Here is a 17,236-nt window from a genome sequence, read left to right as displayed (position 1 = left end):
GACCTTTATACCTCATCCTGACTGTCTATCAGTGTGGTGAAGGGAAAGGTTACCATCTCTCACTCTGACTAGATATTACATAACCTTGCAGTTTGACAGCATCACACATCATACACAAATAATAAGGGAGGTGGACAATATGGGGAACAGGGATTGGTCAGATCTGAAAAGTCCTACAACAAAGTCATGGAGAAGTCTTCCAAGCCACAGAAAGACTTTACATACTCGGCAAAGCAACATGGGAGACCTAAAGATAAGACACAAGTTTATGAATGCAACAGCTAAACTGTTAAATGGGCAATTGTCGGGGGTAAAAGAGTTGATTCGACAATCTCTAGAAGCCAAAAAGTTTGCCTACTGCCCCTACAGCAAGTTTAGAGTTGGGGTGGCACTCCTGACACATGATGGGACAGTTTTTACAGGTGAGGAAAAACCTGCAGTGTTACACGTTGAGAGAATGAATTGTACCAATATTAGACAGTCTTAGCAGTCAGTTCACGGTGCTGGTTGCGTAAGAGACATCAACATGAAAATATGAAGTTGCTGTAATGAGTGTCTGTGCAGTCAGAACTGATGAATAATGTATAAAGGCTGTAGTTACGTGTTTTGTTAACTGAGTTTTTTTTGGACACTCAGAGTATACAAGGAGATTAAAACGTGAAACCGGGTAAAGCCAACAGAATGAAGACGAATATATCACTTCTGACTGTAAATGATGGAAAATTTATATTACAGATTTCACACATTGATATATTGTGTTTCATGGGACTGACTGTAATTCATCACACATCAATATCAGTCACATGCCACATGAAGAAGAGATTTTTTTTAAAGCAATTTACACATTTTATGATTCCTGATCATGTTTCTAATTCCTTATGTTTTCCATGTAAAAACTGAATATCACAGTTTATTGTGTCTATATTTAAAAAAATTGAATTGAGATAGCCTATATTGTAATAGAGATATCTGGACAATGGTTTCCTCTGGACTGTACAAGGCAATGTTACAGAAATGAAGTGAAATGTCACTGTGTGTGTTATTGGATGGCCATAGTGTTCTTGGTACAGGAGGGAACATTTTTGCTGTCACAGAAAGTAAACAACAACCTTGGCCCCTCCAGACCAACCAATGGAGTGCAAACACACTGTAACAAGGGAACGACATGTAGGCCTATTTAAATCATATTTTGATTTTGCCTTGTCAAAAAAATCCTAGGCAAGCTTATGGAATTTCTGTCATGATTTGGCACCAATCTGAAAAGGCTAAATTAAAAATCCTCCAAGAATGAAAAAAGATCCTACTGGATACTAAATTGGATAAAACTTATATTACACATTTTTGGGAATTTCAGTTTGGAATAGAGGTTATTTGATTCTCTGAGGATTCATGTGTGACACCTTTAGGATTGGATCCTTATTTTGACATGAATTCCATTAGTGTTTCTATACGATTATGACAGGGAAAAATCTCAGAGGAAAGAAGAATCGTCTGTACATCAATTACATTTTCATTGTATCTTTGCACAAATGCAAATCCTATGACCTCATCTGTCACATCAGGGTGTAATGTGGAAAACACTTGCTTCAACCTGGGAATCTGCGCAGAGAGAATTGCCATCTCAAAAGCCGTATCAGAGGGCTACAGGGATTTCAAAGCCATTGCGATTGCAAGGTAAACTTCTGAGCCCTCTAGTGGCTTAACAGATTCACACAGAGCTCATAAAACATTATTTCTATCCACTAATTCCATCTATTAAGCATGATTTCCATGATGGAACTGTCTTCTGTGCAATTCAGCATCATCATAAATGTCTCATGCTCTTTTAGTGATATGTGTGAGCACTTCATTTCTCCTTGCGGTGGCTGCAGGCAGTTCATGAGAGAGGCAAGTGGCGTTCACAACTGTTATATTTCACACCATTTAAACAAGTGGCATGGCCACAAGGTTTCATTATCTGTTATTTTTATTTCCTCACTTGCAGTTTGGTGCTAATTGGGATGTGTATTTGTCCAAACCAGACGGTTCCTATGTGGAGATGACAGTTGAGCAGCTGCTGCCCATGTCTTTTGGTCCAGAGGACTTAAAAATGAAGAAAGTGAATAATAATTGGAATGAGTGCTAATGACTGAGGTAATGGAGCAAGAGATTTCAACTGGGGTTTCTTTAAAAAGATACAAATACTCTGTATATTTCCATACATTTGTCAAACATTGTATTATAGGCACATTTATGTCCATTGTTGTTTTTAACATTATTAATAAAAGTTATCATAAAGTGTAAAAAATATATAGCTTTTTAATTTTGGGGGTCCATTGGTCTGTAAAGGTTGAAAACCCCTTTTCTACCAGGTTCTAGACTTGAAAAGCCTATACCTGAACATGGTGCTGTGTAGATAAGACGTGTTATGTGGATTAACAGGATTAATACGGTGTTAAACATACATACTGATTGTCTAAGTAAATACAACATTAAAACAGGTATAACTGAGTGGACAAATGTTGCTACAGTACAAATTTTATTATTATTAAAACAATGCACATTATATATATATATATATATATATATATATATATATATATATATATATATATATATATATGTAAATCAACCACAAACAGTGCAACATAAAAATAAATAGGCATTTTCTTAAAAGAAAATGCCAATTGAGGATCTAGAAAGTGTTCATTTGATAGTAATATTACAGATGCAGTTAGAAAGGAATGTTCCAGGTTCAAAACTAGTTCAGCTCAGTCGACAGCATTTGTGGCATAATGTTGATTACCACAAAAATGTATTACAACTCATCCCTCCGTTTCTTAAAAAAGAAGCAATCAAGATTACAGTGAGGCATTTACATGGACAGTGAATGTGGCCAATTTTTGGAGGGTTTAAAGGCCGGAATTTGAAGCTTATAAGTTTATTATAGCACTTACATTAATTATTCTGTTAAAACTAATGCATTGTACAGAAAAGGTTAGTTATATTATCACACTAAAATCATGTTTACATGCATATTGTTTATGTCTTATGGTTAAACCTTTTTATTATTTTAATGTTCTTAATCGATATTATGCCAAAATGAGCTTAACTTGAATTAAACCTGGAATATTCCTTAAAATATTAGTAACACAGCTAATCTGTACCATGTAGTTTCTAAATAAAAAAACCCAAAGCAAGTCTTGAAAGTGCAAAACATGAAACAAAAGACATAACAAAGAAATGTTGGATTTAAGGAAAGGCAGAACATGCACAAATGGCAGTAAGTATCTACTAAAGAACCTCAAGTCTTCAAAATGTCTCAAGTCTTCATGCAGAACGGTTTAGTTTAGGAAATTCTGTATGAGATTTTGCATAAAGAGAGTGGGTTGACACTTTCCCCACACACTTTCTCATTTCTATAATCCAAATAGTGACTTATTTTAAAAGAGGCTAAAAGGTGATTTTAAGATGAGCTGCTTCTGAAGCTACACAGAGTGGCTTTATCTGGGATTCAGAAAAGCATCCATACACTAAAGAAACAGCCATGCTAGCAAGCAACTGTTACAGAAAGTGAGGCGTTTTCACCTCTAAAGCAGCTGATGAGCACATGGTGCTCCAAATAAAGACAACCTCTATTCATAACCAGTGCGTTTTACAGAATAACTTAATATCGCTCAAAGTAACCGAGTAACTCAGAGAGAAAAAATGTTGATCATCAGAATCCAACATCTTTCACATCACTACAGCATGCCTCCTGTAATAGTCCTGAGCCACTGCCTGGGTGGGCCTTAGGACAATTAGGAGTCTTATTTCTGGGGTGTTATGGTGGCCAGACCGGGCCAGGTTGGAACGTAATGCCTGGGTAGAGTTCCCTCCAGAAGCCTCTCCATCCACAGACCCAGTCGGTCCAGTTTATGGTGGATCTCCAGAGAGGTGGCCCTCCGCCGGGAACTGGACCGGGATCTTGCTCCTTTGCTTGGCCCGGCCACCGCCCCATCTTCGTCGGACGACCTGCTACACTCGGCTAACTCCCCTGTAAACACAGGTCTGAAAATGCAGAAGTATTTCTTGTGGCCATTGAGTGCCAGGACATGGCCAGTATAGTCTGGTTTGTGTGAGGCGGTGTCATCTTCCTCTTCATCTAGGCAGTCTGAAGGCCTGGCATCAGGAGCCGCCTCCATGAGCGAGTCCATCCACTGGCTGTGTTTGTCCACGTTTAAGAAGGAGTAGTGGAGAGTCTGAGACCTGCAGGAGGAGATGGGGATATAATCCTTTGGATTTGTTTGTTGCATTATGCAGTACTGTTTCTGGAGATCTCAATCCAATTATGGCTGGGCGATCTATTGAAAGTTTGCGATATAATAGCGCTTATTTTACTGGTGATATAAAATTAACATTGTGAAGATATTAAAGCGATTATTTGGCCCCTACTTTTCCAAAAGTGTGTGTCATTAGACTCATTTCGTGATCCTTCAGGGCTGCACAAGTTATCAAATGAACAAAAATCGTGATTTGGTCATATGTGAATATTAAACCGCAGTCGGCTCAGATTTCATTAAATTAATGCTCTGTGCGAACGGGTGATGCGCTGTTCTGTGTGTACGTGCGATACACTATTTTCAGAGTAATTTGAGTGCATAATAAAAAGCAAAGTGCAGCAGGTTCTTATTATGCAAATCTATAAATGCTACACAGCATCACAGAAAAGGAAATGACAGTGCTTCACTAGATTTGTAATAAGGAACATTGTAAACTGTCAAATACATACAGCACTTTACATTTCTCAGCAAAATAAGGGCTCCAGGTGAAGTAAATACAACAGAAATACTGTATATTACAACTGTATTAAACAGGTCAAATTTCAAAAAATAATTCTAATAATAAACTTGGTTGGCCCCATTTGTATTATAATAATATTCAACGGAGTTTTGAAAAAAATGTAATGTACATACATCCACAAAAAATAAGTTTGTAGTAAAAATTATGTAAATTAGGATTTTTATGTATTGTTAGATATTGGTGCATATAAATAGAAATGATTAAATATAATTCGTCCTTGTGTTGATTTAGTAAAAAAAAATTTTTTTTACGGGATATTTAATTTATGCATTAAACATTTTGAATCTACTTGGCTAAAATGGCTATACAGATTAAATGATGGTTTCTGCCAGGTGCGAATGAATGGCAATCTGTCACTGCTGTGATTGGATCACCCAAGACGGATGTTAATACCAGGTCTGAACAGAGCCTCTGAATACATAAATAATTTCTGAGCTATTTCAGTGTAAATACATATTATTATTGAGAGATACGTCGAATATAATCAATAGGCTGAAAAATATAGAGATTTTTGCAATCACTTTGCCAACCTGCAGCTCCATTCAATCACAACTGCCCCAGCTTTCTTTTGCCTTCCTCCTGGGAATTTCCAACTTTGAAGTTCAGAATATGTAATTATGATATAAAGTGGATTTTGTTTTAACATTTAAACATTTTTGCAACAAAATGAAGAGCAAAGGTTGTGCATTAGGTGTGTAATTGCAGTTTTCTTTGTATTTGATCAGTCTTGCAATGCCACAGAGAATGATGGGAAATATAGTCAAACCTCAAACTTCCAAGAAGGAAGTTAGATGTTCTAACGTTCGTTTTCCATTCTGAGTTGAATGGAACACAGCATTAACTCTGCAGGAAGGTAAATCTCCAGGAACAAGCTTAAATCCCTCAAGCATTCACTCAATCACACAGTCCCACACAGGCCTTACCCTGAGAACGAGTACACTTCTTTGGCAAACTTCCTAAGCAGCACTTGTTTAGAAGCATCAGTGAGGATCAGCACTACGTTGATATGACCAGGCTTTAACCTGACCAGGTTACTAGTGTAGGTTATGTCTGTCAACTCTGTCACCTCCACAAAATTCTTCTTAGGTGGACGACTGCAAGAAAACAGAAAATCTTAAGGTCCTTTCACACTTGGTTCAATTGCTTGGACCAGACCAGAATTTGTTTCCTCCCCCGCTGGTCTCTGTTCACATCATATTTTTTTTGTCTTTTTTGGGTCCGATAACATCAAAGTGAGTACAAGTGGTAGCTGTTTATCACTGTAACCAGGCAACAAATCAAGACATCAGCTTTTCATATCAGCAGCAAACCGCACTGGGGTTCACATGAGCTGTACCCCAGACCACCTTTTCAAGTGGACTTGGGTGCGGTTCACAGGTGCGCACCGGAGTTCAGAAAACAGCGTTCACACCATCCAAAGGAATTTAACTTTGATGCCATGCAAACTCTGGTACGCACCAAAAGTACTAATGTGAAAGCACCCTAAGTAACAGGACCTAAGTTTGTCTAAACAAACTCAAAATATTTGAGTTGCTGTGGCTTGACAGTGCTGCTATGGTGTTTCACAGTGTAATTCTGTCATTGAAATATAGTTTGGTCTCAATTCCAACTGATTGACAAGCAATGTCTTACCTCGTAGTGCTCTCTGGTCCTCGAGAAGAAGAGCTCTCATCGGTCTTTGGTGACTCAGCGGTCTTTTGTTTGGCTGGTTTGTCTTCACCAGAGTCACTGTACATTAAAAAAGCAAATGTACAAATCTTATTCCAAAAGCCCAGACAATAAAAACATTATTATCTTCTCATCTCATCTAAAATGACCAAGCGTATGAGAGAACACAGGCCAACTGGAGTCCTACCTGATGGCCTGAATGATCACAGTCCCAAACAGGATGAAAAGAGCTGAGAAGATCAGGGATAGCACAGGCATCATCTCTCGCCTGAGGGAAGAAGAATATGCCTGAGCAGGGTGCACTTACAATAAAAGACATTACTGTTTATACAGAAATGTTCATATAGTGTTAAGTGTTTTAATAGAACTTAGAACATATTTACAGCTGGCATTAAAGGGATAAATCACCCAAAAATGAAAAATCTCATCCTCATACCATCCCAGATGTGTATGACTTTCTTTCTTCAACAGAACACAAACAAAGATTTTAAAAGAATATTTCAGCTCTGTAGGTCTATACAATGCAAGTGAATGTGATCACACATTTGTAGCTCCAGAAATCAAATAAAGGAAACACACAAGTAATCTATATGATTGCAGTGGTTAAATCCATATCTTCAGAAACAATATAATAGGTGTGGGTGAGAAACAGATCAAAGTCATTTTATTACTCTGAATATCCACTTTCATATCTGAAAGTCAAATATGGTGCCTGTTTAGTTTCACATCTGAAAGTGAAAGTTAAGTGGAGATTTATGGTAAAAAAAGGGACTTAAACATTGTTCCGTTTCTCAACCACAGCTATTATATTGCTTCTGAAGATATGTATTGAAACACTGGAGTCTTATGGATAACTTCTGTTTCCTTTATGTGCTTTTTAGAGCTTCAAAAAGTCTGATCACCATTCACTTGAATTGTATGGACCTACAGAGCGGAGATATATTTCTAAAAATCTTAATTTGTGTTCTGCTGAAGAAATAAAGACCTACACATCTGGAATGGCATACAGGTGAATAAATGATAATTTTCATTTTTGGGTGAACTATTCCTTTAAAAGTTGTCTTGTATCACTTTTCCAACATAATTGCATTTAAAATAATATTTTATAAGCTATAGCAGATGCTCATTTTGGAGCCTGACAGAGCCTAGTCACTTCTTCCATTTTTTGGAAAAGAGCAGCGTGTACATCTTCAAAAATCCTTCTTCTGTGTTCCATGGAAGAAATAAGTCATACAGGTTTATACTGCCGGTCAAAAGTTTTGAAATGTGTCTCATGATCTTAAAAATCTTTTGATCTGAAGGCATATGTTTAAATGTTTGAAATTAGTTTTGTAGACAAAAATCTAATTGAGCTAAAATAATTTAATAAAAAAACTAAAATGCTGTAAAAAATATAAATAAATAAATATATATATATATATATATATATATATATATATATTTTTTTTTATAATTTAAAAAAATTTTTATGACTTGGACCAAATAATAAAGAAAAGCAGCCAATAAGGGCTCAACATTGATGGGAACTCCTTCAATACTGTTTAAAAAGCATCCCAGGGTGATACCTCAAGAAGTTGGATGAGAATATGTCAAGAGTACATTTCTGCAAATTCTAGGCAAAGGGTGACTACTTTGAAGATGCTAAAATATAACACAGTTTTGATTTATTTTGGATTTTGTTTAGTCACAACATAATTCCCATATTTCCATTTCTATTATTCCATAGTTTTGATGACTTTACCATTATTATAAAATGTGAAAAAAATTATAATAAACAATAAGTGTTTCAAAACTTTTGACCGGTAGTGTATATCAGTGTTAGGAAATGATTACAGAATTTAAAATTTTTGGTGAACTATCTCTTTTAAGTGCCAGATTGGGCTGTTCTGAACATCACATGTGTGCTTTGCGATAAATGTCTCGCTTTGCATGTGACACTGCACTGATTACTTCGAGAACAGATCACCTTATAGATCTCCTTGTGTGTTACAGCAAGAAGTAAACAGGACTTTAAGCTCTTCCCTTGTGCTCACCAGTTAGAGTAGAGAAGATCAAAGTAAAACTGAGAGAGGTAATCATATGCAGTGTTCATCCACTGAATTAGAAACATCTGGAATAAATTACAAAAGAAAGAAAAATATTATTAGTGCCCTTTACTATTCTTTATTAGTATTATTACAAATGAAAGATATTTTGAATGTAAACTTTACAGTATAACAATGCATTTATTGTGACGTTTTTTTGGAATGAATAAAGTTCAATCATTAAATGTCCAAGTTAACGCAAGTTCCAACAGACATTATTTGGCACGGTGACTTACAGAAGCAAACTCATTGTTGAGTTCGGGGAGCATTGCATCATGGGTAAGGTAGGAGGGGTCTTTTTGCAGGAGCTCCAGCTGTTCATGGAGGCGGTGCTTATCATCATCACTACCATTCCAGCCACCCGTCACTGTCCGATACAACACCCTTCCTGTAACACTTCGCCTCTCCAAGATTATCACCTAAAATCATTGATTGATTGAGTCAGTGATTAATTCCACCAGATGTGCAAAGTCTAAATAAATGACAGTTTCACATATACAGTTAACACTGAAACAAAAATTGCAACCTAAAAGGCTACACAAGGAGTGTAGTTGCTGCTGTGTGAACATTTAAAGGATAATGACCTGTGGAGGGGCTGTGTCATCCTTTTTGAGCAGGGTCTCACATAGAGGTTGTTGTTGTCGCTGATAAACATAAGCAAACCTCAGAACTTCTTTGGTGTTGGAAGAAGCAAAGTCAAAGAAAGCCTCATTCACTGACACAAACTCTTCCCCTTCCCCAGTCACAAGAAGAACACAGTATCTAAGAATCGGAATGAGAGAGAGATGACAGTTATATTTGAGGAATAAGACCACTAACACACCCCATGCTAGAGTGAGAGGTGTGTTTTCTTACTTCCTGCGACGGTGAAACTGTTTAACCGGACACAGCTCATCAAAGAGCTTCTGATTCACCAGGCGCGGTACTAGCAAGAAACGATTATTGGATACAAACTCATCAATTATCTGCTTCTTCATTCCTCTTGCCTGGGGACAAAAAAGACACATTTAGCAACAACAAAATGATTGGTTCACAGGTTGTGAGAAAATTCAATCTTGTGTAACTGACTGTGAAATTTGGCTTCACCTGTATAACATCTGCAGGTTTCTCTGTATTCTCCTTGAACAGGAGCATGGTGGGAGCATATGTGTTTATGTTGAACCTCCGTACGACCTCAGAAGTCTCGGTCAGACCCATATCCACATAGCCAAACCTCACATGGTCTTTATAAGCAAACGCGGTGAGCTGTGAACAAGAGTATGCAAGAGGACAATTGATGAAGAAAACCGATCAAGATGACAATCTCTTAACTACAACGACTTACCATGACTATTTGAACAACTAATATATTTAAAGTCTTACCTTGTACAGAAGAGGGACTGTAGATGCTATATCAAACATCACCACTCTTGGCTTATTCTCCTCATGCCAATTGTTCAAAAACTCGAGGTAGCTGTTATCTGTCACCTAAATGGAAAATAAAAGAAGGAAAGGGAAAGGAATGGGAAATGAAAATAAAAATGTAAACCTCAACTATAACATTTATTTGTTAAGCATTTAAATGAGTTTGTATATTAATAGATCTTATTTGCAGCAACAAGAACAAATGCATGAATTTAGTTCAGCCAAAAATGAAGTTTTTCTCATCATTTACTCAACCTCATGCCATACCAGATGTGTATGACATTTTTTTCTTGTGCAGAACTCAAATAAAGACATATCTTAGCTCTGTAGGTCCATACAATGCAAGAGAATGGTGGCAAGAACTTTAAAGCTCCAAAAAAAAAAAAATCACATAAAGGCAGCATAAAAGGAATACATTTTCACACCAGCGGTTAAATCAATGTCTTCAGAAGCAATTTGATAGGCGAGAACCATATCAACATATAAGACCTTTTTTTACTGTGGCTGTGTGTTTGGAGGATGCATGAGGTGTATTCTTCGTGGGCACTCACAACCCACAATTCTTTGCTTCAACGGAAATGTTAAAAAAATAAGAAAAGGAAATTTGCTCGTAAAAATGATGTTCAAATGCAAGGAATATTCATTCCCAAGTTGAAGTAGCTCAGTAGATGGGTGCAGAGTATATAATATGTATAATTATATTTATATCTAATTAAATAAAGTATTAGACTAAAATTACACCTGTAAAATCTATTTTCTTTTCTCTTTACATCATTATAACTCTCCTAAAATTGACCTCATACATTCCCTTCTAAAGGGACTTTGTTCCCTTCTCACTCAAAGCACTCGTGCTTGTTAAAGAGTGGCGTGCTGTCATAGCAATCATGTTACGTTCCTACGAAGGCCATCTCTTATTAGGCTTGTTTAAAGGACACTCTGTATATTGAAGCCTTCAAAAATATCAAGCCTTCAAAGGACGCGTCCTACTTGGCACGCAGCCTTCAAAATGACTCATTTTCACTTCCACATTCTACTTCTTTTGTTTTTTAGGCAATTCATATTCTTTGTGCATATCACCACCTATTGGCCAGGGTTGGTCAAAGGTGGAGATTTATTGTAAGAAATAAAAGAGAAAAAAAATGGCGCTTCAATTTGATACATTTCTCACACAGAACTATCGTATTACTTCTAATGATATGGATTTAACTACTGGAGTAGCATGGATTACTTTTATGCTGACTTTGTGTTTTTTGGAGTTTCAAAGTTTTGGTCACCATTCACTTACATTTAGAGGACCTACAGAGCTGAACTATTCTTCTAAAAATCTTCAAATCTTCTGCAGAAGAGAGAAAGTCAAACATATCTGGGATGGCATCAGGCTGAGTAAATGATGAGAGGTAATTTTTGGAGTAAACTATTCCATTAAGCAGCTGTTTTCCCATTACAAACTCACTATAAACTTACATTTGAAAACCTGAAAATTTTTAAATATAGCTCAGTCTTACCTTCTCCACCAGTTTCTGGGGTAGAAGACTTTCCACAAACTGTCTCAGGTGTTCTCTGACCACAGCGTAGTGGAAGAAAGTGACTTTGCCATTGATCAGGCCCAGAATGGAGGGTGTGCGGTGGGCACCAAGATGGTTGGCTAGCTGTCTCTCATAGCCAGTGTCCACAATACCAATACCAACCCCTAAACCAAACAAGAGAAGGATATATTATATGAGTTTAAAATACTATTTAGTTGACAGCACCTGTAAAGCAATTAAGATATAAGCCCTGTTCCAAAATCTAATGAGCTGCCTACCAAGACAATATTTTAAGGCATCATAAGTGTGCCCCTGATTTTCCAAAATGTTGGCAGAAATATTATGCAGCAATATAAGACTCCTTTTATGGCCAAATTCGGTGTTGACTGAAAGGTTGACTTATGCTTATTTCATTCCATTCCAAATATTAGAATAAATATTTAGCTAGAGAGCAACCCAGCAAACATGATAAATGGATATATAGAAGGACAGATAAACAGAGTCACATCAATATTTGTTGGGGAGCTTCCAGTGAGTCAACCATTCTGATGTACCTACCCAGTGGCTCCAGCTCTAGCACAGTGTCCTTCCAAATGGGTTCAATATGGATGCAAGTGAAGCACCACTCTGATGTGATCTTGATCAGGTACGGTCGCTTGAAACTATCTGGCAACACTTCATTTATGTATTGGTTGTATTGAAGGAGGTGCTTGCTGTCTGTGAAATCTCGACTCGTCCGAGGGAAGTGAAAGAAAGATTCATCAAAGTAGAAACTGTCCTGAAAGTGTCTGAAGCCCTGTGGTGTGCGTGCATAGTTTTGGTTCTCGTCCATTTGACCAAAACGGTCGTAGTTGGCCCTTCTCTCCTCATTGGACAGGATCTATGGAAAGCAACACACTTTATGCAGTGCTTACTGCTGAGGATATACACAATTAGTGCGTTAAATTAATCAAATACAGATTATGGTTAATAAACAGACAATGTGAAAGGCCACGTAAACTCAAACTGTGTTTTTAAATTTCAGAAATGTCATAAACATCATACATTTGAATGAAATGACACTGACACACCTTAATTTCTGCCCATTGCCCCATTTTTTATTTTTTATTGTTTACATGTAAAAGCTATTATCAACGTTCTGACAAGAGAAAAACCAGACAATTTCCAGATCTCGGTTAAATGGGTTACATGTTAACCCTTAAAATGGGTTTTTACGGTAAACTGCTTTTTAATAGACATCAGTGAGTGTGTTTACATGCATGTTCTTACACCAGTTATGCTTAGTAAGCTGACAATTACGTGGTCTTGTAAATAAATTAAACGGCTTTACTTCATCTGTGTAAGGTTATAAACTGCTTAAAAATAAATGGATCGACACGGGTAGATTTTTGGCCATTACCCCAATTTCGCGTTGCATGCAAAGACCTTTACCAGCATTCTTACCGGCTTACCTCATATATGCAACAGTTGTGCGCATGCCTCTACATTGTTTGAGGTCAAAAGCAGTGAATTATTTCAAATATTATGTAAACACGTTTTTTTCTGCTTTTGAGATTTTTTAAATAAGTTGATTTTTAAGAGTTATCAGCATATTGCTGTGCATGTAAACACACTCATAGAGAAAATATAATTGAAAATGGTAGTAGCAAAGTTTATGCTTTAAAAATTTAACCACTCGCATGCTATTAATTTCAGATGTTTAATGCAGTTATTTTACATAACAAAAAATATTTTGATAAACAGGTGAAATACCATTATACTGCAAGATAGTGGTAATATGACACAACCTACCTCGTAAGATTTAGTGATCTTGATAAACATGTCTTCTGCCCCTGGATTTTTGTTCTTATCTGGATGCCTACGGAAAAAACGAAAATGTGGCCATTTAGCCATTGTAGACTATGTCTCTACAGCACACTGTAATACTCCAACAGAAAAAAGAAGCATTGTGGTAAAGATGTAATAAAACCAGCAAAATATTCAGTAAACTCTACTTTAAACAATAACTCTTTACCATCTCAAATGTTGACAAATCAAGAGCTCAGTCCAAACAATGCTATGTGCACATACAATAATCTCTGCCATTCTATAAAACCATCACTCACCATTCCCTGGCAAGCTTCTTGTACACTTTCTTGATTTCACCCTGACTCGTGTGTCTGGACACTCCAAGAACTTGGTAGGGATCAAACTCAGGTGCAGTTGCCAGTGAATCTCCAAGCAGTGCAAGGAAAATTGTCATCCCCACACAGCCGGTCACAAACACACTCCAGCCTCCCATCTTCGGATATTTCCTAGGCAGGCTAAACAAAAATACATCACAATCCAATATGAATAGCTTATTTTTTTGTGATATTAAAACCCTGAGTGAACTAACGATCACCATAGTTAGACCCTTTGTGTTAACACAATATGCTTTTTTTCCCCAAGAGAGAAGGCACATCTGCCATCTCTCCAACACTGGCATTTACATCACGAGGCAGCACGGACACATCTCTCTATTAATTTAACGCCAACACTACAATAGCTTTTAATGCATACCCAAAAACGAAAATTATCTCATAATTTACTCACCGCCAAACCATCACAGATGTGTATGACTTTCTTTATTCTGCAGAGCACAAATGAAGATTTTACGAAGAATATCTATCTAGAATATCAGCTCTGCATTTGCTTTGCATACTATGCAAGCAAATGGTGGCCAGAACTTTGAAGCTCCAAAAAGCACATAAAGGCATTATAAAATAATCCATATAACTCCAGTGTTTCAATCCTTGTCTTCTGAAGCAATATGATAAGAATGGGTGAAAAACAGATCAATATTGAAGTATTTTTTCTATAACTCTTCACTTTTACTTTCACTTCCACATTCTTTTGATAACTGGAAATTCGCGATTCTTCGTGTGTATCGCCACCTACTGGCCAGGCTGGTCAAAGGTGGATATTTATTTGATAGTCTCTGTAGTCTTACTATACATTTACAGATTTAATCATTTGTGTTCTGCAGAAGAAAGTCACACACATATGAAATGGGATGGGATGAAGGTGAGCAAATAATGATATATTTATTTTTTGGATGAATTAACCGTTTAAGCGATCTATCTGAAGCAGCATGGTTCATGGGTTGCGCTGTCAGATCACATTCACGAGACAGACACTACATTAACAACAATGGAAGAGGACGCATTTAACGCTTGACAACAATAAGAAGATACAAAGAAAACGTGTCCCGCTCAATGCGAGTTCTAAACACCATCACATGACTGTAATACTGAATGGCTGTAATTGGGTGAATAGAAACAGTGCGCTGCATGTCTGCAACACACTACTAACATGCTTAGCAACGATGATGTCACAGCAGAACTGAATACATTTAAAACAGATGAATACAGAATGTTGATAATACCTCGGCCCAGCCCTCGCTTTGATCGTTTTTACAGAAAATTTAGCAGCGATCCATTTTCTCCTGATATTATCGGGTAGATGCCGAACCTTACGCTTTACCCTTTTTTTCAGCTGTTCGCTACTTCCGGTAGTGAGGAATTCCGGGTAAACACTTTCTATAATAAAAGTCAGATTTATTGATTGTCAAACGCTCTCTTTTCAGTTCTAACATTACTTGATTATGAAAATAAAATAAAATCAAAATAAGTTAAAAACTTAAAGGGCAGAAACCAATAATAATATAGTGGTTTTAGTATTGTATCACAAATGCAGAACAAAATTAATAATGCATTGATATTTTTGTCTTATAGTAATGCACATTTGACAGTGAATTATTGATTTTGAGTTGGTATACAGATGTGAATATACTGATATTAACAACAAAAAAAAAGTACTGAGTGCACCTTTAAGAGTAGTTTTGCTTGAGAAGCTTCATAGTAGCTTGGGAAAAACCAGGGAATATAGCATGCTCTAGTCTGGACATTCTGCTAAATAACTAATTTTGGTTTATTTCAAACAATTAAATAATTCACAGGCAATATGCTTTGTGAGACATCAGATATATGAATGATGACAGATTTTTCAGATACCATAACTTAGCCTACTTACTGTATAGCTTTAATGTTATGAAAAACATGTTAACAAAAGACATGGTTTTTCATTTGACTGTAAAGTCGCTTACGTTCATGTGTTTATGTAAATGTATTTGATTTCCTTTGTTTAAAGATGTAAACCTTTATACATACAACCCCAATTCCGAAAAAGTATGGAAAATGCTAACAAAATAAAAATGGACTGAGTGATTTGTAAATTATATTCATCCTGTGCTATATTGAAAGCACTATATCAATACATTTCTTGTATTTTACCTTGTGAATTTAATGTGTAATTTTTTACTTTTTATTATTATTATTATCCATATACATAAATTTCAGATCAGATGTTTGCAACATGCTCTAAAAGAGTTGGGACAGCCAAGTGTTTACCACTGGGTAACATCACCATTTCTTATAATAACACTTATTAAAGGGATAGTTCACCCAAAAATGAAAATTCTTTCAACATTTACTCACCCTTATGCACACAGATGTCCAGATGACTTTCTTTCTTCTGATTAACAAAATTATTTTTAGATCGACATTTAATTCCTTTTTTCTATAAATTTTCTTCCCTTCCCAGTAGGCATGCACGAAGAATGTGAATCACCAAAAACAAAAGAAGAAGAATGTGAAAGTGGAGATTGATAGTAAAAACCTGTTTCTCACCCACACTTATCATATCGCTTCAGAAGACATGGATTTAACCACTGGAGTCACATAGATTACATTAATGCAGATTGAATTGGAGCTTAAAAGTTTTGTTTTAAAAGTTTCCATTCACTTGCATTGTATGTACCTACGGAGCTGAAATATTCTTCTAAAAACCTTCGTTCATTTTCAGCAGAACAAAGAATGTCATAGACATCTGGAATGGCATAACGGTGAAGCATTTTTGGGTGAACTATTCCTTTAAGGTTTGGGCACTGAAAACACAAGATTTTTAAGTTTAGCATTCATCCATTATGCAGGTCTTTAGCTGCGCAATTGTACAGGACCCTTGTTGGCATATTATGCGCTCCATAAATGTGCCCTCCTTTTTTAACTGGAGACATGTCAGGACTTCATGCAAGCCAATCTAGCACCTGCACACTCTGCTCATGCAGCTATTTACTTGTAATCCAGGCAGTATGTGGTTTGACTACTAACACCATTGGTTGAGCTAATGTTTCTGTGTCAGGCTGGATGGGCTGCTCAAACAAACAGAGGACTGCTTTGCTAGCACCACAAAGATACATGAAATCAAACAACAAATGGCTTAATTATAACTAACTCTTTAAGATGGGATGAAGGAAACAATTTTAAGTTTTTATAAATCATACACATCATCTTTAAATAGATAGTTCACTCAAAAATGAAAATTCTGTCAGCATTTACTAATCCTCATGTTGTTCCAAACCCGTATGACTTTTGTTTCTTCCGTGGAACACAAAAGGAGATATTAGGCAGAACGTTAGGGACTGACAGCCTTCACTTTCTTTGTATGGAAAAAAAATGCAGTAAAATTAAATGGGGTTGAGGCTTAAATTCTCCCTATCATCTCCTTTAGTGTTCCATGGAAGATATACATTCTGTAATATATGTTTGGAACAACATGATTAAATTAATGATGACAGACTTTTCATTCTTTGGTGAAGTATCCCTTTAAGGCAGTGGTTCTCAACCTTTTTTTGATGAACTAATAATAAAAGTG

The 17,236-nt window shown here is 36.4% G+C and overlaps 2 protein-coding genes across 2 annotated transcripts; one reads left to right on the top strand and one right to left on the bottom strand.

Annotated features, from left to right (window-relative positions):
* The first annotated feature begins 159 nt into the window (after positions 1–159).
* On the top strand, positions 160–2,287 carry cdab (cytidine deaminase b). The gene is made up of 4 exons (XM_052111800.1): positions 160–422; positions 1,563–1,674; positions 1,830–1,887; positions 1,985–2,287. The coding sequence occupies exons 1-4, from the start codon at positions 239–241 to the stop codon at positions 2,123–2,125; spliced, it is 495 nt and encodes a 164-aa protein (XP_051967760.1). The 5' UTR covers positions 160–238; the 3' UTR covers positions 2,126–2,287.
* A 327-nt stretch (positions 2,288–2,614) lies between these two features.
* On the bottom strand, positions 2,615–15,021 carry dnajc16l (DnaJ (Hsp40) homolog, subfamily C, member 16 like). The gene is made up of 15 exons (XM_052111453.1): positions 14,910–15,021; positions 13,609–13,806; positions 13,295–13,361; positions 12,062–12,383; positions 11,483–11,667; positions 9,936–10,040; positions 9,660–9,818; positions 9,429–9,559; positions 9,158–9,335; positions 8,810–8,992; positions 8,523–8,599; positions 6,677–6,757; positions 6,454–6,549; positions 5,745–5,915; positions 2,615–4,227 (listed from the first exon to the last, which is right to left on the bottom strand). The coding sequence occupies exons 2-15, from the start codon at positions 13,782–13,784 to the stop codon at positions 3,789–3,791; spliced, it is 2,370 nt and encodes a 789-aa protein (XP_051967413.1). The 5' UTR covers positions 13,785–13,806; positions 14,910–15,021; the 3' UTR covers positions 2,615–3,788.
* Positions 15,022–17,236: the final 2,215 nt, after the last annotated feature.

Source organism: Xyrauchen texanus, chromosome 39, assembly GCF_025860055.1.
Source record: "Xyrauchen texanus isolate HMW12.3.18 chromosome 39, RBS_HiC_50CHRs, whole genome shotgun sequence".
Lineage (NCBI taxonomy): Eukaryota > Metazoa > Chordata > Actinopteri > Cypriniformes > Catostomidae > Xyrauchen > Xyrauchen texanus.
Note: the sequence above shows the minus strand (reverse complement) of the source record. Positions and strands in the feature narration are given on the sequence as shown.